Source organism: Sceloporus undulatus, chromosome 1 (assembly GCF_019175285.1).
Source record: "Sceloporus undulatus isolate JIND9_A2432 ecotype Alabama chromosome 1, SceUnd_v1.1, whole genome shotgun sequence".
Lineage (NCBI taxonomy): Eukaryota > Metazoa > Chordata > Lepidosauria > Squamata > Phrynosomatidae > Sceloporus > Sceloporus undulatus.
Window position 1 is genome coordinate 228,388,025 of NC_056522.1, and position 26,903 is coordinate 228,414,927.

The 26,903-nt window shown below is 37.9% G+C and overlaps 1 protein-coding gene across 6 annotated transcripts in view; it reads left to right on the forward strand.

The window, feature by feature from the left end:
- LRP1B (LDL receptor related protein 1B) overlaps nucleotides 1-26,903 on the forward strand; it is a 1,051,820-nt gene that overhangs the window by 793,948 nt on the left and 230,969 nt on the right. For all 6 annotated transcript variants that reach the window (XM_042437575.1, XM_042437584.1, XM_042437621.1 and 3 more), the window contains 9 exons: nucleotides 3,582-3,779; nucleotides 5,572-5,776; nucleotides 9,406-9,570; nucleotides 12,390-12,634; nucleotides 16,704-16,835; nucleotides 18,861-19,088; nucleotides 20,197-20,371; nucleotides 21,655-21,749; nucleotides 24,760-24,909. In XM_042437575.1, the coding sequence (XP_042293509.1) occupies nucleotides 3,582-3,779; nucleotides 5,572-5,776; nucleotides 9,406-9,570; nucleotides 12,390-12,634; nucleotides 16,704-16,835; nucleotides 18,861-19,088; nucleotides 20,197-20,371; nucleotides 21,655-21,749; nucleotides 24,760-24,909 (1,593 nt within the window). The remainder of the gene's footprint in view (nucleotides 1-3,581; nucleotides 3,780-5,571; nucleotides 5,777-9,405; nucleotides 9,571-12,389; nucleotides 12,635-16,703; nucleotides 16,836-18,860; nucleotides 19,089-20,196; nucleotides 20,372-21,654; nucleotides 21,750-24,759; nucleotides 24,910-26,903) is intronic.

A 26,903-nucleotide genomic window follows, 5' to 3' on the forward strand; every position in this document is an offset into this window, starting at 1 on the left:
TTCTCAAAAGGGAGATACTGAAGGCACAAATTAAAACAGTTCCAGTGAGAAAGAAAAATGGGAGGTGTCACAAGAACCCAGGATGGATGACAAAGGAACTTTCAGCTCAGCTAAATTTTAAAAGGAACATGTGTAAGAAATGGAAAAATGGGGAAATCACCAAAGAGGAATTCAAAGAAATAGCTAGCATGTGTAGAGATAAGATCAGAAAAGCCAAAGCACAGAATGAACTCAGGCTTGCTAGAGAGGTTAAGAACAAGAAAAAGGGCTTTTTTGGATATGTTCGCAGCAAAAGGAAGAAGAAGAAAACGGTAGGGCCACTGCGTGGAGAAGATGGCAAAATGCTAACAGAAGAAAGAGAAAAGGCAGAATTACTCAACACTTTCTTTGCCTCAGTCTTCTCAGAAAAGGCAAAGGGTGCTCAACCTGAGGATAATGGAGCAGAGGACAGAATAGGGGAATTTCACCACAAAATAAGTAAAGAGATAGTACAGGAATACCTGTTTAACCTAAATGAATTTAAGTCTCCAGAACCAGATGAGCTACATCCAAGGGTATTAAAAGAACCGGCAAATGTAATATCGGAGCCATTGGCAATAATCTTTGAAAACTCCTGGAGAACAGGAGAGATCCCAGCAGACTGGAGGAGGGCAAACGTTGTCCCCATCTTCAAAAAAAGGGAAGAAAGAGGATCCCAACAATTATCGTCCAGTTAGTCTGACATCAATACCAGGAAAGATTCTAGAGTAGATCATTAAACAGAGAATCTGTGAACATCTAGAAGGCAATGCCATAATCACAAAAAGTCAACATGGGTTTCAAAGAAACAAGTCATGCCATCTCTTTCTTTGATAAAATTACCAGCTTGGTAGATGAAGGGAATGCTGTGGATATAGTATATCTTGATTTCAGTAAGGCCTTTGACAAAGTTCCCCATGACATTCTTGCAAACAAGCCTGTAAAATGTGGGCTAGACAAGGCAACTGTTAAGTGGATTTGTAACTGGTTGACCGGCTGAACCCAAAGGGTGCTCAACAATGGCACCTTTTCATCCTGGAGATAAGTGACCAGTGGAGTCCCACAGGGCTCTGTCCTGGGCCCAGTACTGTTCAACATCTTTATCAATGACTTGGAGGAAATAATTGGGGGAATACTTATCAAATTTGCAGATGACACCAAATTAGGAGGAATAGCAAATACTCCAGAGGACAGGATCAAAATTCAAAATGACCTGAATAGACTAGAAAGCTGGGCCACAGCTAACATAATGAACTTCAACAGGGAGAAATGTAAGGTACTGCACTTAGGGTGAAAAAATGAAATGCACTGATATAGGATGGGGGACACCTGGCTTAAGGAGACAACATGTGAAAGGGATCTAGGAGTCCAAGTAGACCACAAGTTGAACATGAGTCAACAGTGCGATGCGGCAGCTAACAAGGCCAATGTGATTTTAGGTTGCATCAATAGAAGTATAGTGTCTAGATCAAGGGAAGTAATAGTGCCACTATATTCTGCTCTGGTCAGGCCCCACCTAGAATATTGTGTCCAGTTCTGGGCGCCACAATTCAAAAAGGACATTGAGAAACTGGAGCGTGTCCAAAGGAGGGCGACTAAAATGGTGAAAGGTCTGGAAACCATGCCCTATGAGGAACGCCTTAGGGAGCTGGGTATGTTTAGCCTGGAGAAAAGAAGGTTAAGAGGTGATATGATAGCCCTGTTTAAATATTTGAAGGGATGTCATATTGAGGAGGGAGCAAGCTTGTTTTCTGCTGCTCCAGAGACTAGGACCCGGAGCAATGGATGCAAGCTGCTGGAAAAGAGATTACACCTCAACATTAGGAGGAACTTCCTGACAGTAAGGGCTGTTCAACAGTGGAACAAACTCCCTCGGAGTGTAGTGGAGTCTCCTTCCTTGGAGGTCTTCAAGCAGAGGCTGGATGGCCATCTGTCGGGGATGCTTTGATATGGATTTCCTGCATGGCAGGGGGTTGGACTAGATGGCCCTTGCGGTCTCTTCCAACTCTATGATTCTATGATTCTAAGCTTTTGTAGTGTTAAATCTACTTCAAGTCTACATAAGTCCATGCTATCAACGTCTATGTTTTGGTTAGTCTCAAAGGTGCTGTAAAATCTATTTGCATATGTCTTTGTATTATGACATAATTTGCTAAAATATTAAAAATGAAAATGCTTGTTTGCTGTTTGGTTTTTTGATCTTGTTAGAACTTAATAGTTTAGCAAGTAGTTCACTTGTTTTGAGCACTGAAAAAAGATCTATCATATCACAACTATGAATCAAAATTAAGACTTTTTTTAAAGTCTGATTTTCATGTTAGCAATATCAATTGAATAATTTTAGAGATGTCTGAATTAATGTTAGACTTAGAATGAAAAATATATTTTGGAAAAAAACACAATAAGAAATTCTGGTGTAGAACCTCTACTAGTTCCCTTGTAATGCCTTTTCTACGCTGGAACCACTGTGGCTCCAATGAATGAAACCAGTGGTTTCACTGTTGTTCATTGAATGAAATCAGGAACTCAGTGAGAAGGGGTTCCATTGTGTTCAATCAACATGGAACATCCACAACACTCTCTCTCTCTCTCTCTCTCTCTCAATCTCTGTGTGTATTGCTTTTATGAGTTTGTTTTTCTTTTGCAAAGAATTGCAAGAAACCCTTTTTACATGAAAGAACAGTGTTTTGTGCACAAAAAATATTTTGCTCAAATGATAAGGGTTGGAATTTATAATCACAGTTATGAATGCATAACCTAGAGTTATACATTCATAACCGATACCTGTTCACGATCCCCACATATTCAACAGTGTAAGGAATACGTAGGGATCTTAAAAGTCCTCAGTCCTGACTTACTGGACAGCACCCACTGCAAGAGACAGGGGTCTGCTCTCCTGTCAATTGAGTCACAGCAAACTAACACACACACACCCTCAGTTAAGTAACTCCTGTGGCAGTTCCTCCTTACTTGCGGGAGAGGGTAAAAATGTCAATCTTCTGCACCCTGACTGACAGAAGAACAGACTCTCATTGCTTGTAGTGGCCTCTGCCAGATAAGACAGAATTGGGAGGCCAGGCCATAAAATAATACTTAAATATTGAGAGATCTGGCCAGAAAACAATACTAGAAGCTTGACCATTATTCTTACACAAAACACTGAATTTTGTGCTAAACACCAATTTTTGTACAATTTGTTTTTATGTGAAAAAAATATTGGAAAATGTGTAATAAGTATCATAATCTTGCTTAGCATGAGTTCCCCTACTTGTGTATGAGATGAAGATGATCAAATATTTACGACTATACCTTATAGGGTTTCCCAATCCTCTGTTGTTAGTTTTGGGGATACATGGGGAGGCTGGACGGGGAAATCACAATGTTCCTGATATGATGGAAAGTCACCATGGCAAACATCTAGCATTGGATACTGTTCTTTACAGTATGGCAACTATTCTACAATGAAATGGTTTTAGCCAAATGATTTTTTTTTTAAAAAAAATATTACTATAGTGACCTGTTCTTTATTACTTTTCCACCAAAATATAATGTTGTGCTCCCAGATCCATTTGAAGCTTTCATCATTTTCTCCATTCGCCATGAAATCAGAAGGATTGATCTGCAGAAACGGGACTATAGCCTGTTAGTTCCTGGTTTAAGAAATACAATAGCACTTGATTTTCACTTCAATCAGAGCTTATTGTACTGGACAGATGTGGTAGAAGATAAAATTTACAGAGGCAAACTGTCTGAATCTGGAGGTATGAAATGAAATTTGTGTTGTTTTAATGATTGGTGTGGAAAGTCTCAACTGAAATAAAGGTTGAGTCTGTCTGTTAGATTTTAGTCAAATTACTTCTCAGCTGAAATTCTCACATCAAAAGAGATATTAAATCTGTTAAATTATGTTTGAATGATTTTTCTGATTGATATTGGGGGTCACCCTAAATCAGAAATGACTTGAAAGCACACATTAACAGCAAATATACATAGTCAAAGACATCTAAAACACCAATATAAACATGCAATCCAAATGGCTTAGTTTGATTTCATTATTTTCATTTTTCTGCATATTCTTCATAATAACCTTTTGCTTATTCCACTCAACATTTGGTGAATTAGTGAAATATAACAAATGTTCATTGTCATACACAGAAAACATGTTTCTCAGTGAAAGACAAAACATTGACTGAAGTGTCAAACGCCTTGCTGGATTACTCTACAGATGCACAATCTATGAAAAAAATACAGTGGTTTCTGTGCAAAGATGGTGGCATGTTTTGCCAAAAGCAAGTTCTTTTTCTCCCCAAATGTTTCCCCCCAAAAAAATAAAGCCTAAAAGATGCTTAAACAGTCCTTTAATCTTACCTAGCAAGGGTTGTTTTTGTTTGTGTCATTAATCATCCTTGCAAGCAAAAATGAAATAAGCAAAGATTTAAACCTCTAGTAATCATACATGAAATCATATGAAAAAAATTATAATATTTTATAAGTTGCAGAAGGACATTAATAGCACAAAAGGACATAGAAAGAAAAAGGAAACAAATATTTAAATGAATTGAAGAGATTAAGTGCACGTGTGCATTCCTATGCTGGTCCTGAAAGAATGAAAGTTTTGGAAAGTTCCAATGTGTCAATACTGATTTTTTTTTCACATTTATTTCATTAGACTATTTAATTGACATCCTGCATGCTGCTTGCACAGAGAATAGTGTTACGTACTGCCCATAGGGCTCTAGTATAACCTCCCCTCTCCCACCAGGCCCCTGCACTTGTCTTCACTCCTGCTGATAGTAGTCTGCACATCATGGGCCTAGGGAAGAGCAAGTTCCAAAAGTGTGAAGGTAAGAAGTGGGAAAGCTTCAGCTGCAAGGGAATGGCCTCTCTAAGTCACAAATAATGTAAAGAATATCCTCATATGCAGGGATGGCCAGTGGGAGAGGGCAGATGATACTAGAACCCTATCTATAACATTTTCTCCATGCATGTGATATGCAAGATTGCAGCAGTTTAGTTCATGCATAATGGAGGTGGCAAAAACAAGGTAGATAAGATCATGCTGTCTTTGCTGACAGGCCCTCCGAATTTTGTTTTCTTTTAAAACATTAATATTAAATACAAATAGTTGCTGATGCTGTACATGACCTATAAGCTGCTTTGGGTGCCTGTCTGGCTGAGAAGTGTCATGTAAATATTTTAAATAAACAGTACACTGTAACCATTCAGATATATAATGATGATAATAATGACAATGGAATTCCTGTTCCCTGGTGTTTACTGAAATTCCAGCAAACTTGGTAACAGTTTTGTATTCTTGTTGTAATAATGGGCAAGGTTTCAATTTTGAAATTATATTCATCACTTTTCTTAGAATTAGAAATATTGAATATGGTATCTGTGGCAAGACCTTGATTTATAATATTTATTATAATATTTATTTTTATTCCCATCATATTCTACAATATCATTATTTAAGGAATCACATGTCTTTTCTCAGTTTATTTTAAAAAGGGTATTCAACATGTTAAAAGCATTTATAATATGTTTTCACAGGGGTAAGCGCCATTGAAGTTGTTGTCCAGCATGGTTTAGCTACCCCTGAAGGTCTCACTGTTGATTGGATTGCTGGAAATATATACTGGATAGACAGCAATTTGGACCAAATTGAAGTGGCTAAATTAGATGGCACACTGAGGACTACATTAATAGCAGGTGCCATGGAACATCCTAGGGCTATTGCTTTGGACCCTAGATATGGGTAATGAAAAGTATTCTCAATGTGTATCTACAGTTCAACTGAGTAATATTAATGTTGCTTTTTTTTTTTTTTTTTGTCTTCAACTCTGGTAATAACTGATTTTGAACTTACTATGGAACAATGGCATAACAGCCAATTCTGGCAGACAATCTTTCTGAATCTTAATCTTTGGGTTTTTCTACACTTATTGTATATACTATATATATATATATGTTGAAAAGTTTATGTCAAAAAATTAACCCCCCAAAATCTGGGAATGACACAATATGTATCCCAAGTGGGGCTGGAGGAAATGGTCTGTGCTGCTAGGGCTATGGACCATGATATTCACCTCCAAGCAGCCTTAGAGCTTTGGTGGACAGGCAGGTGGGTAGCCTTGTCTTCCTCCAGCCTTAAATGAGTGAGGCGTCATTCACCTGGTCCAGCCCAAAGGGATAAGACCACTTACCTACCCACCCACCTGCCAAAGCCCCCAGGCCACTCAGAGGTGAACGATGTGGTGGTGGAGGAGAGGCTGCACAGCTCCATTGCACACTTGCTGGCGCCTGGCTGAGATTACAGCCCAAACTGGAAACAGGCCCAGGCCCCCTCCCAACCTTATGTAAACTCAGGTCTGAGGTGGTCTCCGCAAGCAGGCCTACTTCTCGGTATCCTGTTGCCAAGGAAGCAAAGCGACCACCCCTGGGCTCCCAGGGAAGCCCTGCTGAAGAGATGAGGGGAAAGCTGCTACAGTGGCGGTGCCAGTGGCAGTATGCTCAGGGTACTTTTGGGGGCTCAGGAGCAATGGGTCCAGAGCTCACACATGGAGCCCGGGAACAAAGGAGAACTTTGTGTGGGGACTCTTCTTGACTGTTTGTGAGTCGATTTTACTTACCCTCCTCCCAATTCCTTCAAACCCCCATATTTTATTGGTCTCAATATTTTAAATTGTAAGCCTCTTTGAGCCACATGCTTTCCCCAGTGGCGGTACAGCCGCCATTACACTCGTCTTATCCACAGGTCATACCAAAATCCCTAATTTTGGTCTCAAACCCTACCCTCAACTTATACATGAGGTCGAATTATAGTCGAGTATATATGGTACCGGAAAATCAAGGTGGATCCCATGTTTTCCAGATTCACAGCATCTTTGGGCTTGTCTACACTATTACTATGTTGATCTGCAGAAATGGGAAAATTGTGACAAATTCAGCTTAAGCAGCCACAGTTTCCCCATCCTGAGGTCTCTTCATTGTAAAATGGTGGTGCAAAAGCAAGTTCCCCAAATGATTTTTTTGCCATACAACTGTGACTCACACTACATAAATCCCCCCTTGTCTATCAAACATGCAAACATACATATTTCTGTTTTTGTTGTCACATTCCCTTTCGCTGACCTGGTACTAGCAGGAACTTTGCTAATATGACTTTTTTTCCACACACTTGCTAAGGAATCAATTGGAGGCACTCAGTTACAGGTATAAATATCAACCAAGCAGATATACTGATATTCTGTTATGTACATAAATGCAGCACCCTTTAAAGAATGCCAAATGAGCTATTCATACCTCTCATCTGATAAATGTCACTTCCTGATGGAAGTGTTCATGTTACCACTGCTCCCTTTCTGTCCCACCTCAGCCACACAAATTCCTCCCTGCACAAACCAATCCTAATCATCCAGTCATATGTACATCCACTTATCCAAATCTAGGAAATTTTGAAGAAAATTGAGATTCTTTTTTTCTGTGGATCAAAGCCCTCAGATGCCTAAAAACCCTACACTTGCTGCAAATGGGTCAGAACATCAGGAGTCCAGAGCAATTCAAAGTGAGTGAGGATTTAAAAAAAAATAGTTTAGACAAGCCCTTTGACTCATGACTCATGTGGAATTTTGACTGTTCTATTGCCTAACTGTTTATTTTATATGTGATGATAGTTTAGCTGGCAAATCAAGTTGTATAAAAGGAAATAAGAATAATATAAATTGTAGGACAAGAATGCCTGTGCCTGGACCTCGCATATTGGTCTGCCTTCACCCTATTTTGACAATTTAATTAATTGCTTATTCCCAATACAAAAAAAATGTCAAAAAGGACATAATGGATTTCATGTGGAAAAATAAGCAATTCCTAAGATGAGACTTATGCATAATCAGATGCTTTTTTAAAAAAAGTAAATTTACCACTAAATCATTTTCTACCAGCAGTCATCAAATGTGATACAATTACTCATCCCTTTGCTAATTATTTGTATATGGTTCTTTGCTTATTTGTACAAGATCTATGTTCAATTCGTTAGATAGTATCTTAACTTTATTCATATTTACTTTGTCACTGGAATTTAAGCCAACTGTTTCAAAATATTATGATATTGCAAGGCAGTATGAGAACATACGACATGAAGAAAACTGAAGTAATTAAAAAAAAACAGTTTTATTTGGATAAATTATACCGTATTAGGTTAAGATGTTTTTCATCACTTTTTGAACAACAATAGGATTTTTCTCCTGTAATTTTCACGCAATTTTGATTGTAGTGTAAGCTTGTGAAATTGTTGAAAAGAAAAACATTTCTGATGCGGCCCTGCCTGCATCTGTTTTTAACACTACAAAATGTACCACTTCTGTGCATATGTTTTCATATTTTTTTATGTGGAAAGAAAGTATATACTTGGGATCTTCTGGACTCTGGGCTCAGTATGTATTTGGCATCACCAAACATGACCATGCCCAATCCTTTTCGTAAACGGATCTAGGTATGCTGGAAGCAAAACAGTCCCAAGATGCTGATCAAGTGCCATAGTGCCCAGAGGACCACAAGGAATCTTGAAATAATACAGTTTTCATGCTTCCTAGTGACTTAGATTACCACAAATATATGCAACAACATATGTGCCACAATATGCACAGTATACATGGGAAATGTTTCCAGCATCTCTTAAACGGGAACTTCCTATGACACACATTACATACACTTCCCGATTAATGCTGCCACATTCATGCAATCCAAGCAAAGGACAGGCAGTCTGCACCTGATTTGGGGATGGATAGGTGTATCATTACCATTACACAGTCTTAACATCCCCATTCCATAGATCAAGATAAGCATCTATAGAATTGCTAATATCAGTGGCAGAAAATTGGCATTCAAGTTTCCCCAGAATCCATTAGTTTTTGAAGGTAGAGCGGTTGAATAGACTCCACCCCTGCAAGAGTCCCAGTAAATATAAAGGCTGTCAGATAATGCTAGCCATTACAATGAGATTTCTCAGACCACTCTATCCAAAAATCACCTTCATCCTAACCAGGAAAAACAAGATTAGTGATATGTATTCTGCCCTAAGTGTGGGCATAACTGCTTGAACGTGGACTGCCTATCCATTATCAAATCAAAGGTTATTCAACTTTAGTAATGCTTCATTATGGCAGAGAAATATGGAACTGAAGAATTAAATAATGGTAATTGTATAGCTTTATTTTATGGGGAAAATATCTTTTATATAGAATTTATTTATTTCATGCTTTTCCAAAGCTTGCAACATAATGATACTGCTTTTCAAATTACTCCTGGATAATACTATTTTCATTCATTTTTCTTTTACATTTTAATGTAAACTTTATTTTTCCCTCTCTTCTTTATATCATTCAGAATCCTCTTTTGGACAGACTGGGATGCTAGTTTTCCTCGCATTGAGTCTGCTTCAATGAGTGGATCAGGAAGAAAGATTATATATAAAGATATGGATAGTGGAGCATGGCCTAATGGTCTTACTGTTGATCATTTTGAAAAACGAATAGTGTGGACAGATGCTAGGTAAAAATAAATAAATAAATGTATTTGTAGTTCTGGTATATATACACCTATGCACTTTCCTGTATACTCAAGCAAAGCAAAGCTAATAACTGTTATTCTTTATATACCATTCTTTGAAGTACTAGTCCAGATCTAGTAGTGTAATAATTCTGTTCCTGTGTAATTGTGTCGGCATTAACACAGCATGGAAACTCTGCTGTTCACTCTTCTGATTCAAATAATTTGCATAGGTAAGAAAAAATTAGAACCCATAAACAGGAAATTGTGTTTGCTCAAGGCTACTTCATACATAAAAATAGACCTTGACTCAATAGGATTTAAGCCCTATTTATTTGAATGACTCTGTTCAAGTATTGCCTCAGATGTTGCTGTCAAATAACCACAGTACAACATGTTGGAAGTAAGGCCACAACTTTATTTGCAAACAATTGGTAGGGTTGGCACAAAGCATAAGGTCAGGATCTGTGCAATCAAATCACCCAATGTAGTCTGATTATCCAAACCGGGCACCCACCCGGTGCTTGGGATGACCTAGGGGCTAAGGAACACAACTTGACTGCAAACCTTGTCTTGCGTTCACCAATTCACAAAGCCCCTAGTCACCGGGAGGCGCTCCTGCGTTCTGGCCCCCGCAATGGCCAAACGCCTGCCCTATTCGCCCCCGGGTACCTATTGACTCCCAAACCAGAGCACCATAGCCCTGGTACCACAATGTGCAGATCCTGGCCTATGCTGCCGCCAAGTTGTGACTAAAAACCACCTAACAACAGCGGTGGGCGGGCGGGAGAAGCACCAAAACTTGCTCCCTTCCACAGCTTGGCTCCGCTCTGCTCGAAGCCAAGCAACTGACTGAGGGAAAGGGCCAGCAACACGGCCTTATATAGGCCTAGGCCCCTCCCTCCCTGCATGCTGTGCGGGGCCCCGCCTCCAAGGCCCCGCCCACCAATGGGCAGCCTTGGAGGACCGGAAGCCCCGCACCAATGAAACCATCTCCCAGAGCGTTGCAGAGCGGAAAGGCCGCCTCTTCTGCCCCCGCGCACCAATAGGGAGCCGGGCAAGCCCCAGAGCACTCTGGGGTTTGTAGTCCAGCCGTGTCTAGCGGCAAAACGGTCTGCCTGGTGAGGCGGGCGACCGTTGCTAACTAATACAAAACTGAACTCAGAACTCAACATTCAGATCTTTGAAAGTCAAGAACAAATTTCATAGAAGGGGATATTTTTACTCCAAACTCTTCTGCAAAATCTCTCTAGAGGGTCATAATATCTTCCTTGAAGGGACAAACTGCACTGAGAAAGAATTGGCAAAATCAGGTGAAGCCATGTTGCGTGAACAAAATGGGACTTGATGGAGTAGTAATATAAGAAGAGCAATATGCAGTACTTGAGCCTAGATTTTTCATGGCTACAGACTGAGAATCTCTGTATAGGAAAGTGCAGGGTTTCAGTGACATGGAGGGGAGATGTTGATTCAGAAAACATCGCAGAAGAAAATCTCTTGAAGGAATGGCTAAAAGACATTCAAAGAAGATCAAGAGACCACTTATGACTTCATCATCTGTGCTCCAGAACCTAACTCATCCCAATCTTCTGTATCATAAGACTCAGCCCAAGAAACAGTTGGCATTCAAGAATGTGCCATATGTTGCCACACCTTGTCTGGGGAAGCAGGGAATACTCAGTTCTGTTAGAGCAGACATATTTTGCATAGGAAATGACCTTTTAAACAGGGTTTCTTCTAATGAGGTGGATTCTTGTGGCGTAGCTTACAGCTATGTCTGTGTTTGCTTTAACATCCATCCTGACCTAGTATCTAGTAATATATTGAACTGTTTACATCCTATACTTGTTTAATAGATATGCACCTGAAGACTCTAATCTGGAACAGGAAAGTGGGGAAGGATAATCTACTATGTGTTTTATAAACATTTAAGGATTCATGGAAGTGAAGAACGATATGAATGTCCTGGGAGAAGACAAATATTTTTGTTGTATTTGTGTGTTAATAGAGCTGAATGAGAATTTTGTTGATAGCTTGCACAATCAAGGAATATACAGCTATATTTACTATTTCTGGTGTGCATGGGAGGGGAGTGACAAAGTGATTGATGTAACTACTGTTACCACTGCAACCATTATCTGGTTGGTAGCAATATAGTACATGGTAGTCATAATAACAGTGGGTGTTCTACATAGTTGAAGGACTGCATCATCCATGTACATTTTCAACTACATGATGCATAGGCAAGTATGATACCCCCTCAACATATAAAAAGTCTCTATGGAGCACATAAAGATAACTAATAAATAAGGTTTATTGCAGTTTGAGTGTCGGTCTATGACTGGAGACAAGGATTTGCATCCCTACTCAGCCATGGAACCCCATTTGGGTAACTTACGCTCTCTCAGCTTCAGAGAACATCAAAGGCAACCCCTCTGTGAACAAATCTTACTCCCCAAAAGCCCTGTGCTAGGTTCTCCTTAGGATTACCATGGGTCATAAGCTTACTTGAAAGTACACAACAACATAATAGATCAGTAGAAAACTGTTTCTCACTGTTGTCTCTAATGACCAGATTTTCAGACAGTGATGTTATCAGATTCATGCTTACAAATGTCAGGTACTAGATCCAAAAACCTTTTGCTTCCAAATCATGCACTCTAATACTGAAATGGACCCCTTCCCCAAGCATTCAAATCACATTACATTCTTTCAGTATTTGTTTAATTTTCCAGAGTAAAGTTATAAGATAACTAGAATTAACCACAATGCTCCCACTGAACTATTGTTATGAATGGATTTCTTTTTGGATTATATTTCAGGTCAGATGCTATTTATTCAGCACTATATGATGGGACTGGCATGATTGAAATTATACGAGGACATGAATATCTTTCTCACCCCTTTGCTGTCTCTTTATTTGGGAGTGAAGTATATTGGACAGACTGGAGAACAAACACATTATCAAAAGCCAATAAGTGGACAGGTCAAAATGTTAGTGTGATACAAAAAACTAGCGCACAGCCTTTTGATCTGCAAATCTATCACCCAAGTCGTCAACCACAAGGTAAATTAGCACCTCTGATAAAAGTGTTTATTAAAATATTTCTCATATTCAGTTTGGATGCTAAATATTATTAACAATGTAAATTGAAATATCTGAGCTAATGAGGATAGTAATCATTTTATATCTGTAGATCTGAGTTATACTGACATGGACATATAACTTGAAATGATTTTTTTCTGCCTTGTTTGTGGCACTTATCCATATAAAATAAGGATTTGTGAAGCACATTATTGTTGTCTAAATGACATCTTAAAGCTATAGTAATATAGAGATCACTCATGAACTCTGAGTTGACAGTCCTTTGCATCTGCTTCTGTGAAGTAACATTATCAGTTGAAAGTCAAAGGAAGTACCTTGATACTCTGGCTTTCATAAGAACCTGTTCTCTTGGTATATATATATTCAAAACAGTGACTAACTAATATTCACCAAGCTCAAACAAATTATTTTTTTTTCCTTTGCTAGCTGTTTTGTTTTTGTTTGGTGGGGGCAATTATTTACAAAATGTAAATAACCTACAAAATTTCAGACAGATTTTTTGCTGGGCAGCATATATATTGTGTGTGTGTTTATTTTTTAAAAATGATTACACTAACATTTTCCTCTCCAGAAGCATTATGGCAAGAGGAGTGAAGATTAAGCCACTAACTGGGTGGTGGTGACACTTAAAGCATCCAGTCTCTTCTGAGTTAGAAATCCTGGCAAGCCTTAGGGGAAGATAGCGGTCAGCTTCCCACACTTCAGAAAGGTGGCAGCTAAAGCACAACAGGGTTTCAACTCAGGAGGCTGGATGCTTTAAGTGGTACCACCACTTGAAAAGGTGCCTTTGAAAGGTGTTTAATTGGCAGAAATGAAACAGCTGCAGTTTTTAGAGAGATGAAAATACACTGGTGGGAAAACTGTCACCGATTGTATTTTGTCAGTCAAGCTGCTTTCAAAGGCACAGCAGCCTGTCCAGAAAGTAATAACAAAAAAGGATGTTGTTATATGTGCAAGCTGACAAGAGAGAGAGAGAGAGAGAGAGAGAGAGAAGATTGTCTGGAGATGTGGGTCAGCGACATCTGTGGCTCCACAGAGGAATAGAGATAGTTGACTTTATTGTTATGACATCCACTCTCACATCTCTTCCACACTGCAGAAATAAAACAGTTAGGTCCCACGTTACCTGCCATGTCTCCATCCTGTGGAACCCTAGGGTTTGTAGCTTGTAGAGGTATTCACCCTGGTCTGTCTGAGAGCTCTGGTGCTTCACCAAACTACAAATCCCAGGTTTTTGTAGGCTAGAGACATGACAGCTAAAAGTGGTGTCAAAACTGCTTTATTTCTGCAGTATGGATTTACCCACTCTCTGTGGCTCATAGATATATGGACATATGCCTTCCATTCTCCCTGTAACTTTAATGTCATAAAATATGCCATTCAGAAGCACAGATATCTCCCCCCCTACACACACGTATGTGTATATGTATATATATGAAATAGAACTGACCACTGGTTATTACAGGCTTTACAACTAAAGAGCATGTTGTACCATATTAAAGCTCTATCCTCATTCTAAATACCATTTTCTTAATCTGTTTTATGTGTCCAACTATTTCATTCAGAAATAGTTCAATTTCTGGGTTTTTTAGGATGTTTAAGTCTGGGAACTGATGTTCTGCTTGGCTACAACTGTGGCCTTCCAACACTGTGTAAATGCCTGAAAAGCATGTCACAAATGTGATACCTCTTTGTGTTAATAATTTGTAACATATTAATAATTTGTAGCATGTAGTGTATAAGAAAGATTCAGGAAGTGGTAATGAGGAGAAAATTCATTCCCTTGTCAACATGGAATCCAAAGACTTAGGAAAACCTTGTGAAAGATAGAGAGGAAGGCCTCCTTAATTGTTTTTGATTTGAAAGCACCAATGATTTTGTCCTTCTTCTTTAGTCAAGAAGTGGCATGCACACCCTACCTCCACTGTCTGTTTTTCCCCCTTTGATAGAAGGTGAGCAATTAAAAACAAACTTTTTCTCTCTTTCTGAGGAAAAAGTTGTCTCAACAACCAAATATGAGGACATGTTCAATGGAGTAAGCTAACACAGCCCCTCCTGCAAGGAATGTTTTCTGTTCCACCCTCAAATCTGCAATTTGACCTAGATATCTTTGAGAGACAATAAGGGGTTGTTTTAGCTTGTGCACCATGGAAGCTTCTCTACCACCATAAGACTCTTAGGACTTGACACTTTAATTTCATTGTTATGCCTGCTTCACTTCTCTGACCATTGAGAGGATTCAGTGGTGCAGCACTTAACCTGGATTAGATTTCCTTTGGCAAGCAGTCATCGCAGGTTTACAGGGTTGGCTTCTTTGTCTGAATGCTTGAGTTTATTTACAGATATGCAGGCTGTGTGTAGGTGGAGGCACTCTCTCACACTCCAGTGGACAGTGAGATTCACTGGCCCAGATGAAATTTCTAAAGAGGCTGCTTACCAGAAAGCACTTTCCAAAGCATGCTTTCTCTCCTTGCCTCTGTGTTGTACTCAAACATGACAGTTTCTCTCCTGAGATGCTAATATTTTCTACTATGCTTTCTCCTTCTCACATGAGGAAATCCTGATGTTCCTGAAACATCTTCTAGCCTTCTTGGGTCATTTCCTTTATCAGATATGTATCTGGCAATGTAGACAATGACCATTCAACAAGTCTTCTGACTCCATTAACAGTAATCTAGTATCATAGACTTAACATCTGAGGTGAAATGTATATGTAGTACATGTTGGACTGTTCCTGTCATGGCATTCTGAGCCTAAATAGGTCTACTGGCTTGTCAGTTTGTTTCTGGGCACAATTCGAAATACTGGTTATGACTATAAGGCCCTATATTGCTCAGGTCCAGGTTATTTGGTAGATATTATCTCTCAGTATGAACCAGCCTGGACTCAGATCATCAAGAGAGGCCCTTCTCTCAGTCCCATCACCACCATCACAAACACAGTTGGAGGGGACACAAGAGGACCTACTCTGTGGCAGCCCCTAGACTCAAGAATTCTTTTCCCAGAGAGACCAGAATGGCCCCTTACTTGCTGGCCTCCCTTTCTTATACAGACAGGCTTTTAAAATAGTTTTTTTTAAAAAAAGCTAGGGTGTTGTATTGCTTTAATCTATACAGTTTTAAACACTTTTATCTTTTTAAACTGTGTTTTATTCTTTTAGCAAGCAATATGTATTAATATTTAAATAATTTAAATAATTCATTTCAGTTTAATGTATCACTTTTGTATATTTTTAATTGTATTGTGAACTGCTTTGAGTCCCAGTTTTGAGGGGAAAGTAGGATATAAATAAATCAGTAAAATCATATGTGTAACATCTTGGACTATTCCCATCATGGTATGTAATACCATAGAAAACCAGGGACCCCAATACTTGAAGGAGTGTTTCTCCCTATATATACTTGCCTGGGAAATGAAGTTTGCAGGAGATCCCCTCCATGTCCCACTAGTGGGGACAAATGAGGTGGAATATGTGGGAGAGGTTGGCTGTGGCACTCTGACTGTGGAATGCTCTCCCTTTGGAGATGTGACTGTAGCCAACATTTCTTTCTTTATGGTAGCAAACCAAAACATGACTTTTTATTAAGCCTTTGGGGGCTGGTTTATTTCAAAGTGTGCATGTACATGATTTTAAACTGTAGGTTTTTAAGTGGCTTTAACTGTTGCTATAGTTGATGTGTTTTTCCTCTTGTTTAAGTTGATTAGTGGTTACAATCTGGAAGTCTTTAAAGTTGTTCAGAATGTACATTGTCCTGGAATCCCATGATAATGGGCATGATAGAACTGCTTTAATAAGTAATAAATACATTTATAGCAGAGTATTTCTTGAAGTGGTAGTATGTTGTGGTTTGCAGTTCACAAGTATTCCGGTCATGTTGCATGTTGTGACTTCTTTCTGCTGGTTCGTAACAAAAGCTATTGGAATATATGTGGAATATATCCTTTCCCCTTTTCTTTCCCTTCCCTTCATATATAGATATGATGAACATATTCATGATATAAGCATCTCAGTTTATGTTTGTCATTCTAGCTCCCAATCCTTGTGCTGCTAACAATGGTAGAGGTCCATGCTCTCATATGTGTCTCATAAATCACAACAGAAGTGCTGCATGTGCATGCCCTCATCTCATGAAGCTTTCTACAGACCGAAAGACATGCTATGGTAAGTTTCTTACATATTTATTCATTTGTTATTCCTACTGACAGAGCAAAGGGTCTGTACTGAACCCTTTGATGGTAATTCTTTTTTCAGATGAACAAATGCATGGTTAAATATGTCCAGCTTCTCAAAGCTTTGTTATTTATTACTTTCTTTTTTCTTTTTCTTTTGAGTGTAAATTGTGTGTTCATAGAACCTTGGAAACGTATCTTTGCTCAACAAAGTAATTTGTCAGTGGTAAAGATATAATTAATTGAGAGTCAGTGTGGCATAGTGATTTGAGTGTTGGTTTATGGCTCTGGAGGCCTGGAGTTGATTCCTTGCTGCACGATGAAACCCACTAAGCCTCAGGGGAAGCCAGTGGCAAATCTCCTTTGAACAAACCTTGCCAAGAAATCCCCATGATAGGGTCACCATAAGTTGCAAATGACTTGAAGGCACACAACAACAACAAATAAACAAAATATATAATCAAAAAATGATGAAGCAGGTAAACTGCTTCATGAAAAAGTACATAATGGTTTTAATTTTTATCTTTCTTTTCTTTTCTTTGATGCAGACCACTTCATAACTAACTGTTAAAGCAGACAGCTTCAAAATCGAAATTCTTTAAAAATACAGTGCATGTTTTCAAGCAATAATAGATGCAGGAATTTCAGATGATTCTAAAATTACTGTCCTTTCTTCTCCTATTGCCGTTTTAAAGTAAAATAAATGTGCAGTGATGATTTATTAGTGTTATGCAATGGCATCTATGGGAGGGGAGCCCTACAAATTCATATTTCATAACCAAAATATATTAAAGAAAATATTATTTATTTCTGGCATTTCCCCCTATTAATTTTATTACATTAATTAAAAGCAGTCCGAAGCCTCTTAATTAGAACTTTGCCTTGAAAGTGCACATGCACATTTCCCATTCACTTTGGTTAATGAAGCAACTCAGTATGCACATTCCTTTGCATTTGTACAGAGCACTGAGTCCCCAAACTTGCAAGCCTAGTTCTTTTTGGGTGAGGTCATATCATAAAAGATATTGCTACTGAGTACTTCAATTTGCACACATATTCTGGGGTGTTCTCTGCAGTTCTCAGTGCCCCCATCCAGTGCAATAACAAAGGGTCTTTAGATTCTCATGAAGTTCTTCTTGAGACTGCAGAAGATCCCAGTGGATGAGAACAGTGAGCAAAGCCCCAATAAATGAGTTTAGTTCCACATTCCTGTATCCAACCCTTTATACAAGCATTATTGTTACATCCCAAAACGCTCTCAGTTTCAGTGAGAGACCTCATAGAGATCATGTTAATAAAATCTGTGTTCTGCTCTTGCAAACTGAAGGCCATGGTTTTCTTTATTTAAACAACAAAAGGACACATTCAATAAGTTTTACTTGTATAGCTTACACATTTCAGATATAACATACAGTCGGCCCTTCTTATACATGGATTTTTTATGCACGGATTCGAGCATTCACGGTTTGAAAATGTTAAAAAAAAGTATAAATTTCAAATATCAAACCTTGATTTTCCATTTTTCATACGGGACACCATTTTGCTATGTCATTAGATTTAATGGGACTTGAGCATCCATGGACTTTTTTATCCACGGGGGATCTTGGAACCAAACCTCAGCGTATAACAAGGGTCCACTGTATTCCCTGCATTAACTCAAATATTATTTGATGTTATCATACACTTTTATATCTTTTAACAATATTTGTCAGTTCAGATGACTTGGATTTTGAATTATATCCTACTGATTGTTGTTGCTGTTTTTGCAAACAAGTGTGTTTTTCTCATATACAAAGGGACAATGGAAATTATCTCACATTTGGTATGCTTCTTGGCTCTTCTATTTTCATATAAATACAACCGTACCCAAGTTAAATATATCTATATATATCTATACATATATCTTTAAACATTACAATCTTTTTTATTGGTGCAAACTTCAACTATGTGAAAAAAAGTAATCATGATGAAATTCTTCTGGTCTGAATCTAAGAATTAACATTTGTTATTCTTACAGAAATGAAAAAATTTCTTCTTTATGCAAGGCGTTCAGAAATAAGAGGTGTTGACATAGAGAATCCATACTTCAACTATATAACAGCTTTCACAGTTCCTGATATTGATGATGTAACAGTTGTAGATTTTGATACTGCAGAAGAACGCTTATACTGGACTGATGTGAAGACACAAACAATAAAAAGGGCCTTCATTAATGGGACTGGTTTAGAAACTGTCATATCGAGAGGTAAACTGTATATCTATATAAATAAAATGTAAATGTTCATTTGTTCAAAATCTTAAATCTCCGAAAGGTCTTCACCAATTGCTTTGAAATTTTGACACAACCTTCCATTATAATACACACATGTTTTATATACATATACCTACTATTATATAGATGGCACACCTGTGACAGTTAAAAATATGTTTTTAAAAAAACAGTGCCATCTGTTGGACCTTACAGCAACACACGCTATACTAAATATTCGATTGGTGTTTGCAATCACTATCAACAAAGCTCAGGGCCAATCTTTAGAATTGTGCAGTTTAGATCTAGACACGGATTGCTTTTCACATGGACAATTATATGTTGCGTGTTCTAGAGTCAGCAAACCAGACAATCTCTATAGCTAAACAGACAATGGAACAACACAAAATACTGTATACCCACAAGCATTCTGAAATTAAATATTTCAGAAACATGCACTTTCTCTTTTCTTTCTTTTCCATTTCCAGACTGAGCCACAGCAACGCTTGGCCGGGTACAGTTAGTTATTAATTAAAAATATCACTAACTTTTACATAGGTTAATAGCTTCGAAGGCAACAAATGTTTCTGTCCTGAGCAAATAGTTTGATTGAATGTGGTGTGAAGAAACATTTTCGTTATGTGAGTCTGATTTTCCTGTGAGAGGAAGAAGAAAATGTATGTCTGTCCACTCCCTTTTTATCACTTCTTGTATTCTTCATTGTTATCACCATGCAATTCAGATACAGAGATGTAAACACAGTTTGCAATTTCACACATTCTTCAGAAAAGCAGATGTCAAAAGCTGGAAATATCAAGGAACATATATAATCTGCATTTGGGTTTTCCTCCAGAGTTAGTTCGATGCTATGTGTTATTAGTATAAAAAGCTAGTTTGAGATCAAATATGCTTCAGACTCATAAACAGTGTGTTAAATAATAGAAATGAAAAGGCAGACATACAACTTTTCAAAGCAAATTAAAGCTTCATTAAAGATAGATAATTAATTTGGGACAGGGCAATACATACAGCCTTTTTTAAAATAAATGAAAACTTATTAACAGAGCAGTGTGGGCAATAATATTTTCTGTTTTATGTTTTGCAGACATTCAGAGCATTCGGGGACTAGCAGTTGATTGGTTATCACGTAATTTATATTGGATTAGCTCAGAATTTGATGAAACACAAATTAATGTTGCACATTTAGATGGCTCTTTAAAAACCTCAATTATACATGGAATCGATAAACCACAGTGCCTTGCTGTTCACCCAGCGAAAGGGTAAAGTATAATTATTTTCACAGTTCAGTTATAACATTGTAAACCCAATGTGCATTATTTTGTATCTGATTTTGCAAGTGAACTGCTAACTAGTGTATTTAGGAGGCTCACTAGTTCCTTCTGGAAACTAGAGGCTCCATGAAAGCAGTAGATTGTATGGAGAATTTAATACTTTCCCAAAAGGTGTGGAGAAAGACATTGCAAATGGGCCCTCCATGCATCCAGGCATCTTGTAGCCACCTGCCTTCCGTGGGAAGGTATCTGTATGCACAAGAGAAGCTTCTGTCACTTTCCTTCCATGCTGTTGTAGCACTGGCTCTCAGTGATTTTTATGAACCAAGTTTGAATAACTTTTTATTGAACCCTTTTCTGAGGTTATAAGATGTCAAAATCTAAAGGAGGCAGTGATGCTTTATCATATTTTGAATTCAGCTATAACAAAATGTATTTTTTAAAAAAAGCATCAACCATGGGATCTATACAGAAAGTCTCTGGATTCTTAGAAATTATATTCCCTATCACCCCAGGTAGACATACAAGGTGGATATAAGATTCCTTTATTGCCAGTCTTAAAGTCTTGATGCAACAATTTGGTTCCCTGTAAGAAAGTCCAGAGATGTATGGCTGAAAACTCTTAAATCCATTATTTGGAAATAAGGCATAACATTTTAATAGGTTTGCAAACCTGAATATTGTATCAAATATAGTGGTGTAATAGCTTGACCATTGGACTATGACTCTGGAGACCAATTTTCAAATCCCCGCTCAGCAATTGAGACACACTGGGTGGCCTCAGGCAAGCCACATACTGTCAGCCTCAGAGAATAGTGAAGTCAAACCCCCTCTGAAGAAATCTTGCAAGACAACCATGTGGTAGTTTTGGTTTAGGGTTGCCATAAATCAGAAATTACTTGAAGGCACACAACTGCAAGAACAAACCTGAATATTGTACTAAATATAGTGACATTTTTATTAAAAATGTAGTGCACATTCATAGAGCTAATTTAATCTTTCTACAATTGATTGTGTGTGTGTGTGTGTGTGTATGTGTGTAGTGCAGCCTGATTGCTAGGAGGTGACTGTCTGAAAGGCTTTAGGAAATGTCACTTGGTGCCGGAGAGGCCTGCTGGCAGAATGGTGTTCACTCTCTTCAGCTAAACAAAATGTTGTTGGATATTGTAGTTACTCCACAATGTAATCTTCTTGACTTATTTCTCTGTCAGTATTGTAGTTATTCTTAATATATCATGGTCTTGATATTTCTTTATTTGTTTATTATTAAGGAAACTGTACTGGACTGATGGAAACACTATTAATATGGCAAATATGGATGGCAGCAACAGCAAAATACTGTTTCAGAGTCAAAAAGATCCACTTGGTAAATAATGCTATAATTATTTACATTTCAAGTAATATTCTTTTTTGTATACATTTTCTTTAACTGTTGTTGGTGTTATGTGCATAATCACAGGATGGTAAGTAAAAGCCACCCACAAGAAGTTGAGTGAACTTTCTTTTACTTACCTGGGGATGCAAAAGTGGAGAGATTATCATGCATCTTGAATGCCAATACATAGATGTGTGGTTTAGCTACTATGAAGCTGAAAGCCTAAATCCAATTGCTATTCTCAATTACAGTAGACCACTGAATTACTGCTGAATTTTATTCAGCCAACATTATATAGATTCTGTTGCTTCTGTAGTTACTTTCTTGCTGGGATTAGCAATTGGATTTATGCACCAATTTCAAAGGCACAGTATCCAAATACTGGAATATTATGTTTTTTTAAAGTTTTACCAGAGCTTAGCAAAAAAACAAAAAAAATACATTGAAATGTGTTTATACTGAGCTATTAACTTCTGTTAAACTGAATTACCATGCAAGTAATTGAATGGGGAGAATTGCCACAAATCTAGTTCATTAAACCAAACAACAGATGGCTAGGAATCTTATTTTGAAATGGGTTTGTTTGGGTTGGGAGAAGGGAGATCCAGATTCAAAACTGCCCCTAGAACCATGACATCAACAAGCACCCATGGGCCACTCACCTTCTCTCAGTTTACCTATCTCAGAAGGTTGCTGTGAGGATAAAGAGGGGAGAATATGCCACTTCCAGGTGATTGGAGGAAAATTAGGCTTTAAATGTAAATAATAAATGTCTTGGTTATTGGGGTTCCCTCCCTCAGATATATTTTTCTCCCACAAATCAACCCAGCACAGTAGAATCTCAGTACAGTAATGATTGCAAATATAGTCCATTCTTTCTAAATGGGTATTAAAATTTAGTTAACAAATCACACACATGTGTGCATAATTATTAATTTCACTGTGCAATGAGTTAGTAAATGCAGATGTCTGTTGATGTCTGCATATGCTTTATGGTTAGAGTAGCATAGTTAATTCCAAAATTATTTTTTTTAATGAACCAGTTGTAAGGACAGTTTGGAAAAGGGTCTGTGTTCTTCACCAAACACTGCAGAGAGGCTCCTCTTCTGTCCTGAGGCACTAAATTTTGAATCTTTTAACTCTGGGTCTGCCATACTACTCATCTTTGTAAACTGTTATGGGGTCTATTTTGGTTATAAACAAATAAACTAGAGGTTGATGGATCTTCATAATTTTGTCCAGATATGAGGAAAGGGTCAGGATGGTGACTGATGCTCTTTGTAAAAGACCTTTTGGAATAGGATGGTTGTTTACTGTGGGTTTAAAGCAAGGGGAAAGAAATAGGAGGAGAAACAATCAGTTCACTTCCATCTGCCTGCAGGAAAACTCCACTGGATTCATAATGCCTTTATGAATGGAAGGAGACCTCCTATTCATGAAGACACAAATCTAGATGCATTCCATTCTTATTATCCTGTTTGTTATGGTTGTTTGTTGCAAGGAGAAGGGGACAGCTGCACTTTCAATATGTTTAAATTGTATATGTTTTACAGTGACAGACAAGTGAGACAGCAGACATAAGGTTTTATAGGGAAATGTAGGCTGCTAGTCATTTTTTCATTCAGCACTCAGACATTGTGTAAGAAAGCTCAAAAAGCTCTTAGAGCTGATTGGATGGAAGATGGACAGTCAGGATGGAAAAATAGATTTGAGAAAATTGCCAGTCTGGCAGTTTCTTTACTGAGAAAAGGAAAGCGTGAAAGAGAAAGTTAGTAAAAGAGATAGAGGAAATGAACTAAGAGAAGACATGTTCATGCAAGAAAGATAATTATGTAGGAATAAAATAATAAATAGTATTCTTTGTGGTGGACAGATAAAGATGAATAAAGGTGGGAGAAAGTTAGAAAAAATAAGTTGGGAAATGTGTTGGGAAATGTTGCTGGAACAATTTTGATCACAATGCAGAGATAATCTCATTTGAGACATCTTTAACTGCCCTGGCTCAGTGCTAGGGAATCCTGGGAATTGTAGTTTATTGTCGCTGCAAAGCTCTCTGACCGAGAAGGCTAAATGTCTCACAAAACTACAGTTCCCAAAATTCCCTAACATTGAGCCAGGGCAGTTAAAGCGGTCTGAAACGAGATTATTTCTACATAGATAACTTGAAACCAGTAATTTCTTCCCATGTTCATTTTCTCTGCAAATTGACCTTGTCTAGCCCCTATTATTCCTTTATAGTTAATGTGAATAAAATATAAATATGAAAATATTATTATAATGTTACATCTTGACATTGTTTGGATTTTTATTGCTTTTTAAAGATTTAAGGTAAAGGTAAAGGTTTTCTTTTGACGTGAATGTCTAGTCATAACCAACTGTAGGGGGTGGTGTTCATTGCTTACTAAGCCAAAGAGCCAACGTTGTCCAAAGACGACTCCAGTGGCCAGCATGATTGCATCAAATGCTATTACCTTCCCATCGAAAAGTGGTACCTCTTTATCTACTTGCATTTCCATGCTTTCAAACTGTCAAATTGGCAGAAGCTGGGACTAGTGAGAGGAGCTCAGCCCATCATGCAGCACTCATGCCTCAACATGCCAACTCTCCAATCTTCTGATCATCAGAATTGGAGTCTTAACCACTAAAGATGTACTGAAAGCATAATATAATAGTTAATGTTTTAAAAAGACATTTAAATTCGCTAACATGTAAGCCAACCCAGCACAACTTGACAGTATATAGGGGCCAAAATTAAAATAGGTTAAACATCTTCAGGCCCAGCCCTTCCTCTTCCACATGGCCCACTCCTCAGGAGGAGGCCCAGCAGTGGAGGAGCCTTGAGGTTGTTCCACATCCATGCAGATTGTCCAAAATCCTTTGGTGGGCCACATGCGCCTCCCGTCCCATGTGTTGTGCAGGCCTATTGTAAACAATCAAATATTATCTGAAGTGTATATACAATGGAATTGATGCAACTATGTATTTTATTATTATATTCCAGGTTTATCAATAGATTATGCAGAGAATAGGCTGTATTGGATCAGTTCAGGAAATGGAACTATTAACCGATGCAACTTGGATGGTGGTAATTTTGAAGTAATAGATTCAATGAAAGAAGAACTAACAAAAGCTACAGCTCTGACCATTATGGGTAAGTAAACATTTAAGTAAGAATTTTTGATACCAAGCATTTTACCCTCCAACTACATCCATTCAAGCCTATAAGAAATCTGTCAAAGTTACTCCTTTGTTAGCACAAGGTTGTTTCTTAGTATGTGTGTATGTGTTTGTGTACATGCAAGATAGCGGCTTACCTTCTAATTTTTGATCATTTTTTTGTTAAATTTAAATGAGATGGTTTTATTCATAAGCCCTTTGGGCTATAATATACAGTTATTCCTTTTCATTAGAAATTTGAGGAGTTATGTGATTAAAGAGTGAATGGATGTCTCCTAGCACTAAAGTGCAAAGCAGTGTTCTTAACTACAGTTCTCCCTTTTTACATTAGTAGTAAAAGTTTTCAAACCTCCTTCTTAGGAACATTCATGTGCAAATTATGACAGTAGTTAAAGGATATAACTCTTATGTGCATGTACAGAGGTAACATTGCACATAACTTAACCATAATTATTATAGCAATGTTGGAAGCTCTTACTGATTATTTGAGATATAAAGATTAAGGTGAATCAAAAGAGAAAGGGCAAAAGGTTTTTGAGAGAGCAGGGCCTAGGCTTCTTAAAAGAGAAGTTGTAATTGAATGATATCCTTCCCAAAGATTTAAAACTCATAAGATTGTTTAGTTAATAGGAATGCATTTAGTAGCCCTGGTTGAGACTTAGCCAGGCTTACCTTAATCAGTCAATGTTTTTACTGCCTGGAGGGACAGAATTCTTGCCAATTTGAGAGCTTAAGAAAAAAAGTGAACCTGAAAAATGCCCCTAATATCTTAGTTACGGTTATTTATGGGGAAGTGGGTTTAATATTTAGAAAAATAGATATTTAGAATTTAGAAAATAAGGGTTTAGAATTTCTAGATCTTGAACAAAGGGTTTAGAAAATATTTTAGCAGGGAGAAATTACATTTCATCTCTTTAATTAGAGGAAAACAGTACTTATTCTGAGCTGTCTCAATATCCATTTTATTCAACACCAAAAAAAAAAAAAAAAAAGAATGAAAAGAGAATAAAGAATGTAGCACAAGACCATTCTTTTTTTTTTTTTTTTTTTTTTTTTTGGAATGACACTTTTTAAAAACCTCATTTCAGACAACAGAAGTCAATTTCCTCATCTTTTCTGTTATTAATTATGTTTGTGGAGTTCAGTGATAGAGCTTATTTTACACTGCTGTGAGTTGGGGGCCTGCCCATAATACCTGGAGGGCCATGTGCCCCCATTTTTGCTCCCACAGCCTCATTCCATTTTTGTCAATTTTGTTTTTCTCCACAATGGCCAATAGTACCTTCATTCCTTGATGGAGGCTACTGACCATTTTGTCACGTTTGGGGCTTTTACCCCCCCCCCCCAGTCTAGTCTCAAATAAGCCTTCTTTTCAAATAGGAAGTTACTCAACATTCACTTTTTATTTGGCCAAAGGTGTTCTCTGGGCCTTTAAAATGGTGGTGGGGGGGTCAAGGGCTCTGGGCACAGCAAAATGTGGGAAATTGATCATTTGGACTTGAAAAAATGGTTTTGGAGTTGCATGTGGCCTGCAGACTACACTTTCCCCATTCCAGGCCTATAACGTTTCCAGTATTTGGTACCCATTCCTATGCCCATTCAGGGTTAGCTTAAGGGCAGATCTCACATTAGTTTTGTCTTGGGAGGGTTGAAAAATGTTGGGTATCTGCATTTTCTTTAGTTTACATTTTGGTTACCCTGGTTAGTGTGTTAAGGAGAATGAGTTTTAAGTTATTCTGTTGATGCTTCCTAAGATTGGACTCTCCTATTAGTATTGGTTATGATGTAAAGTGGGGAGTACTTGTAAAAATGGATTGGAGAGTGAGGTCCAAAACACACTGCAGAAATAACCCAGTTTGAGACCGCTTTAAGTGCCCTGGCTCAATGCTAGAGAATTCTGGCAACAGTATTTGGAGTGGTTTTGGCATGGCGTCTGGCCATTTGGAGAATGTGTGTCATCTAAATGCC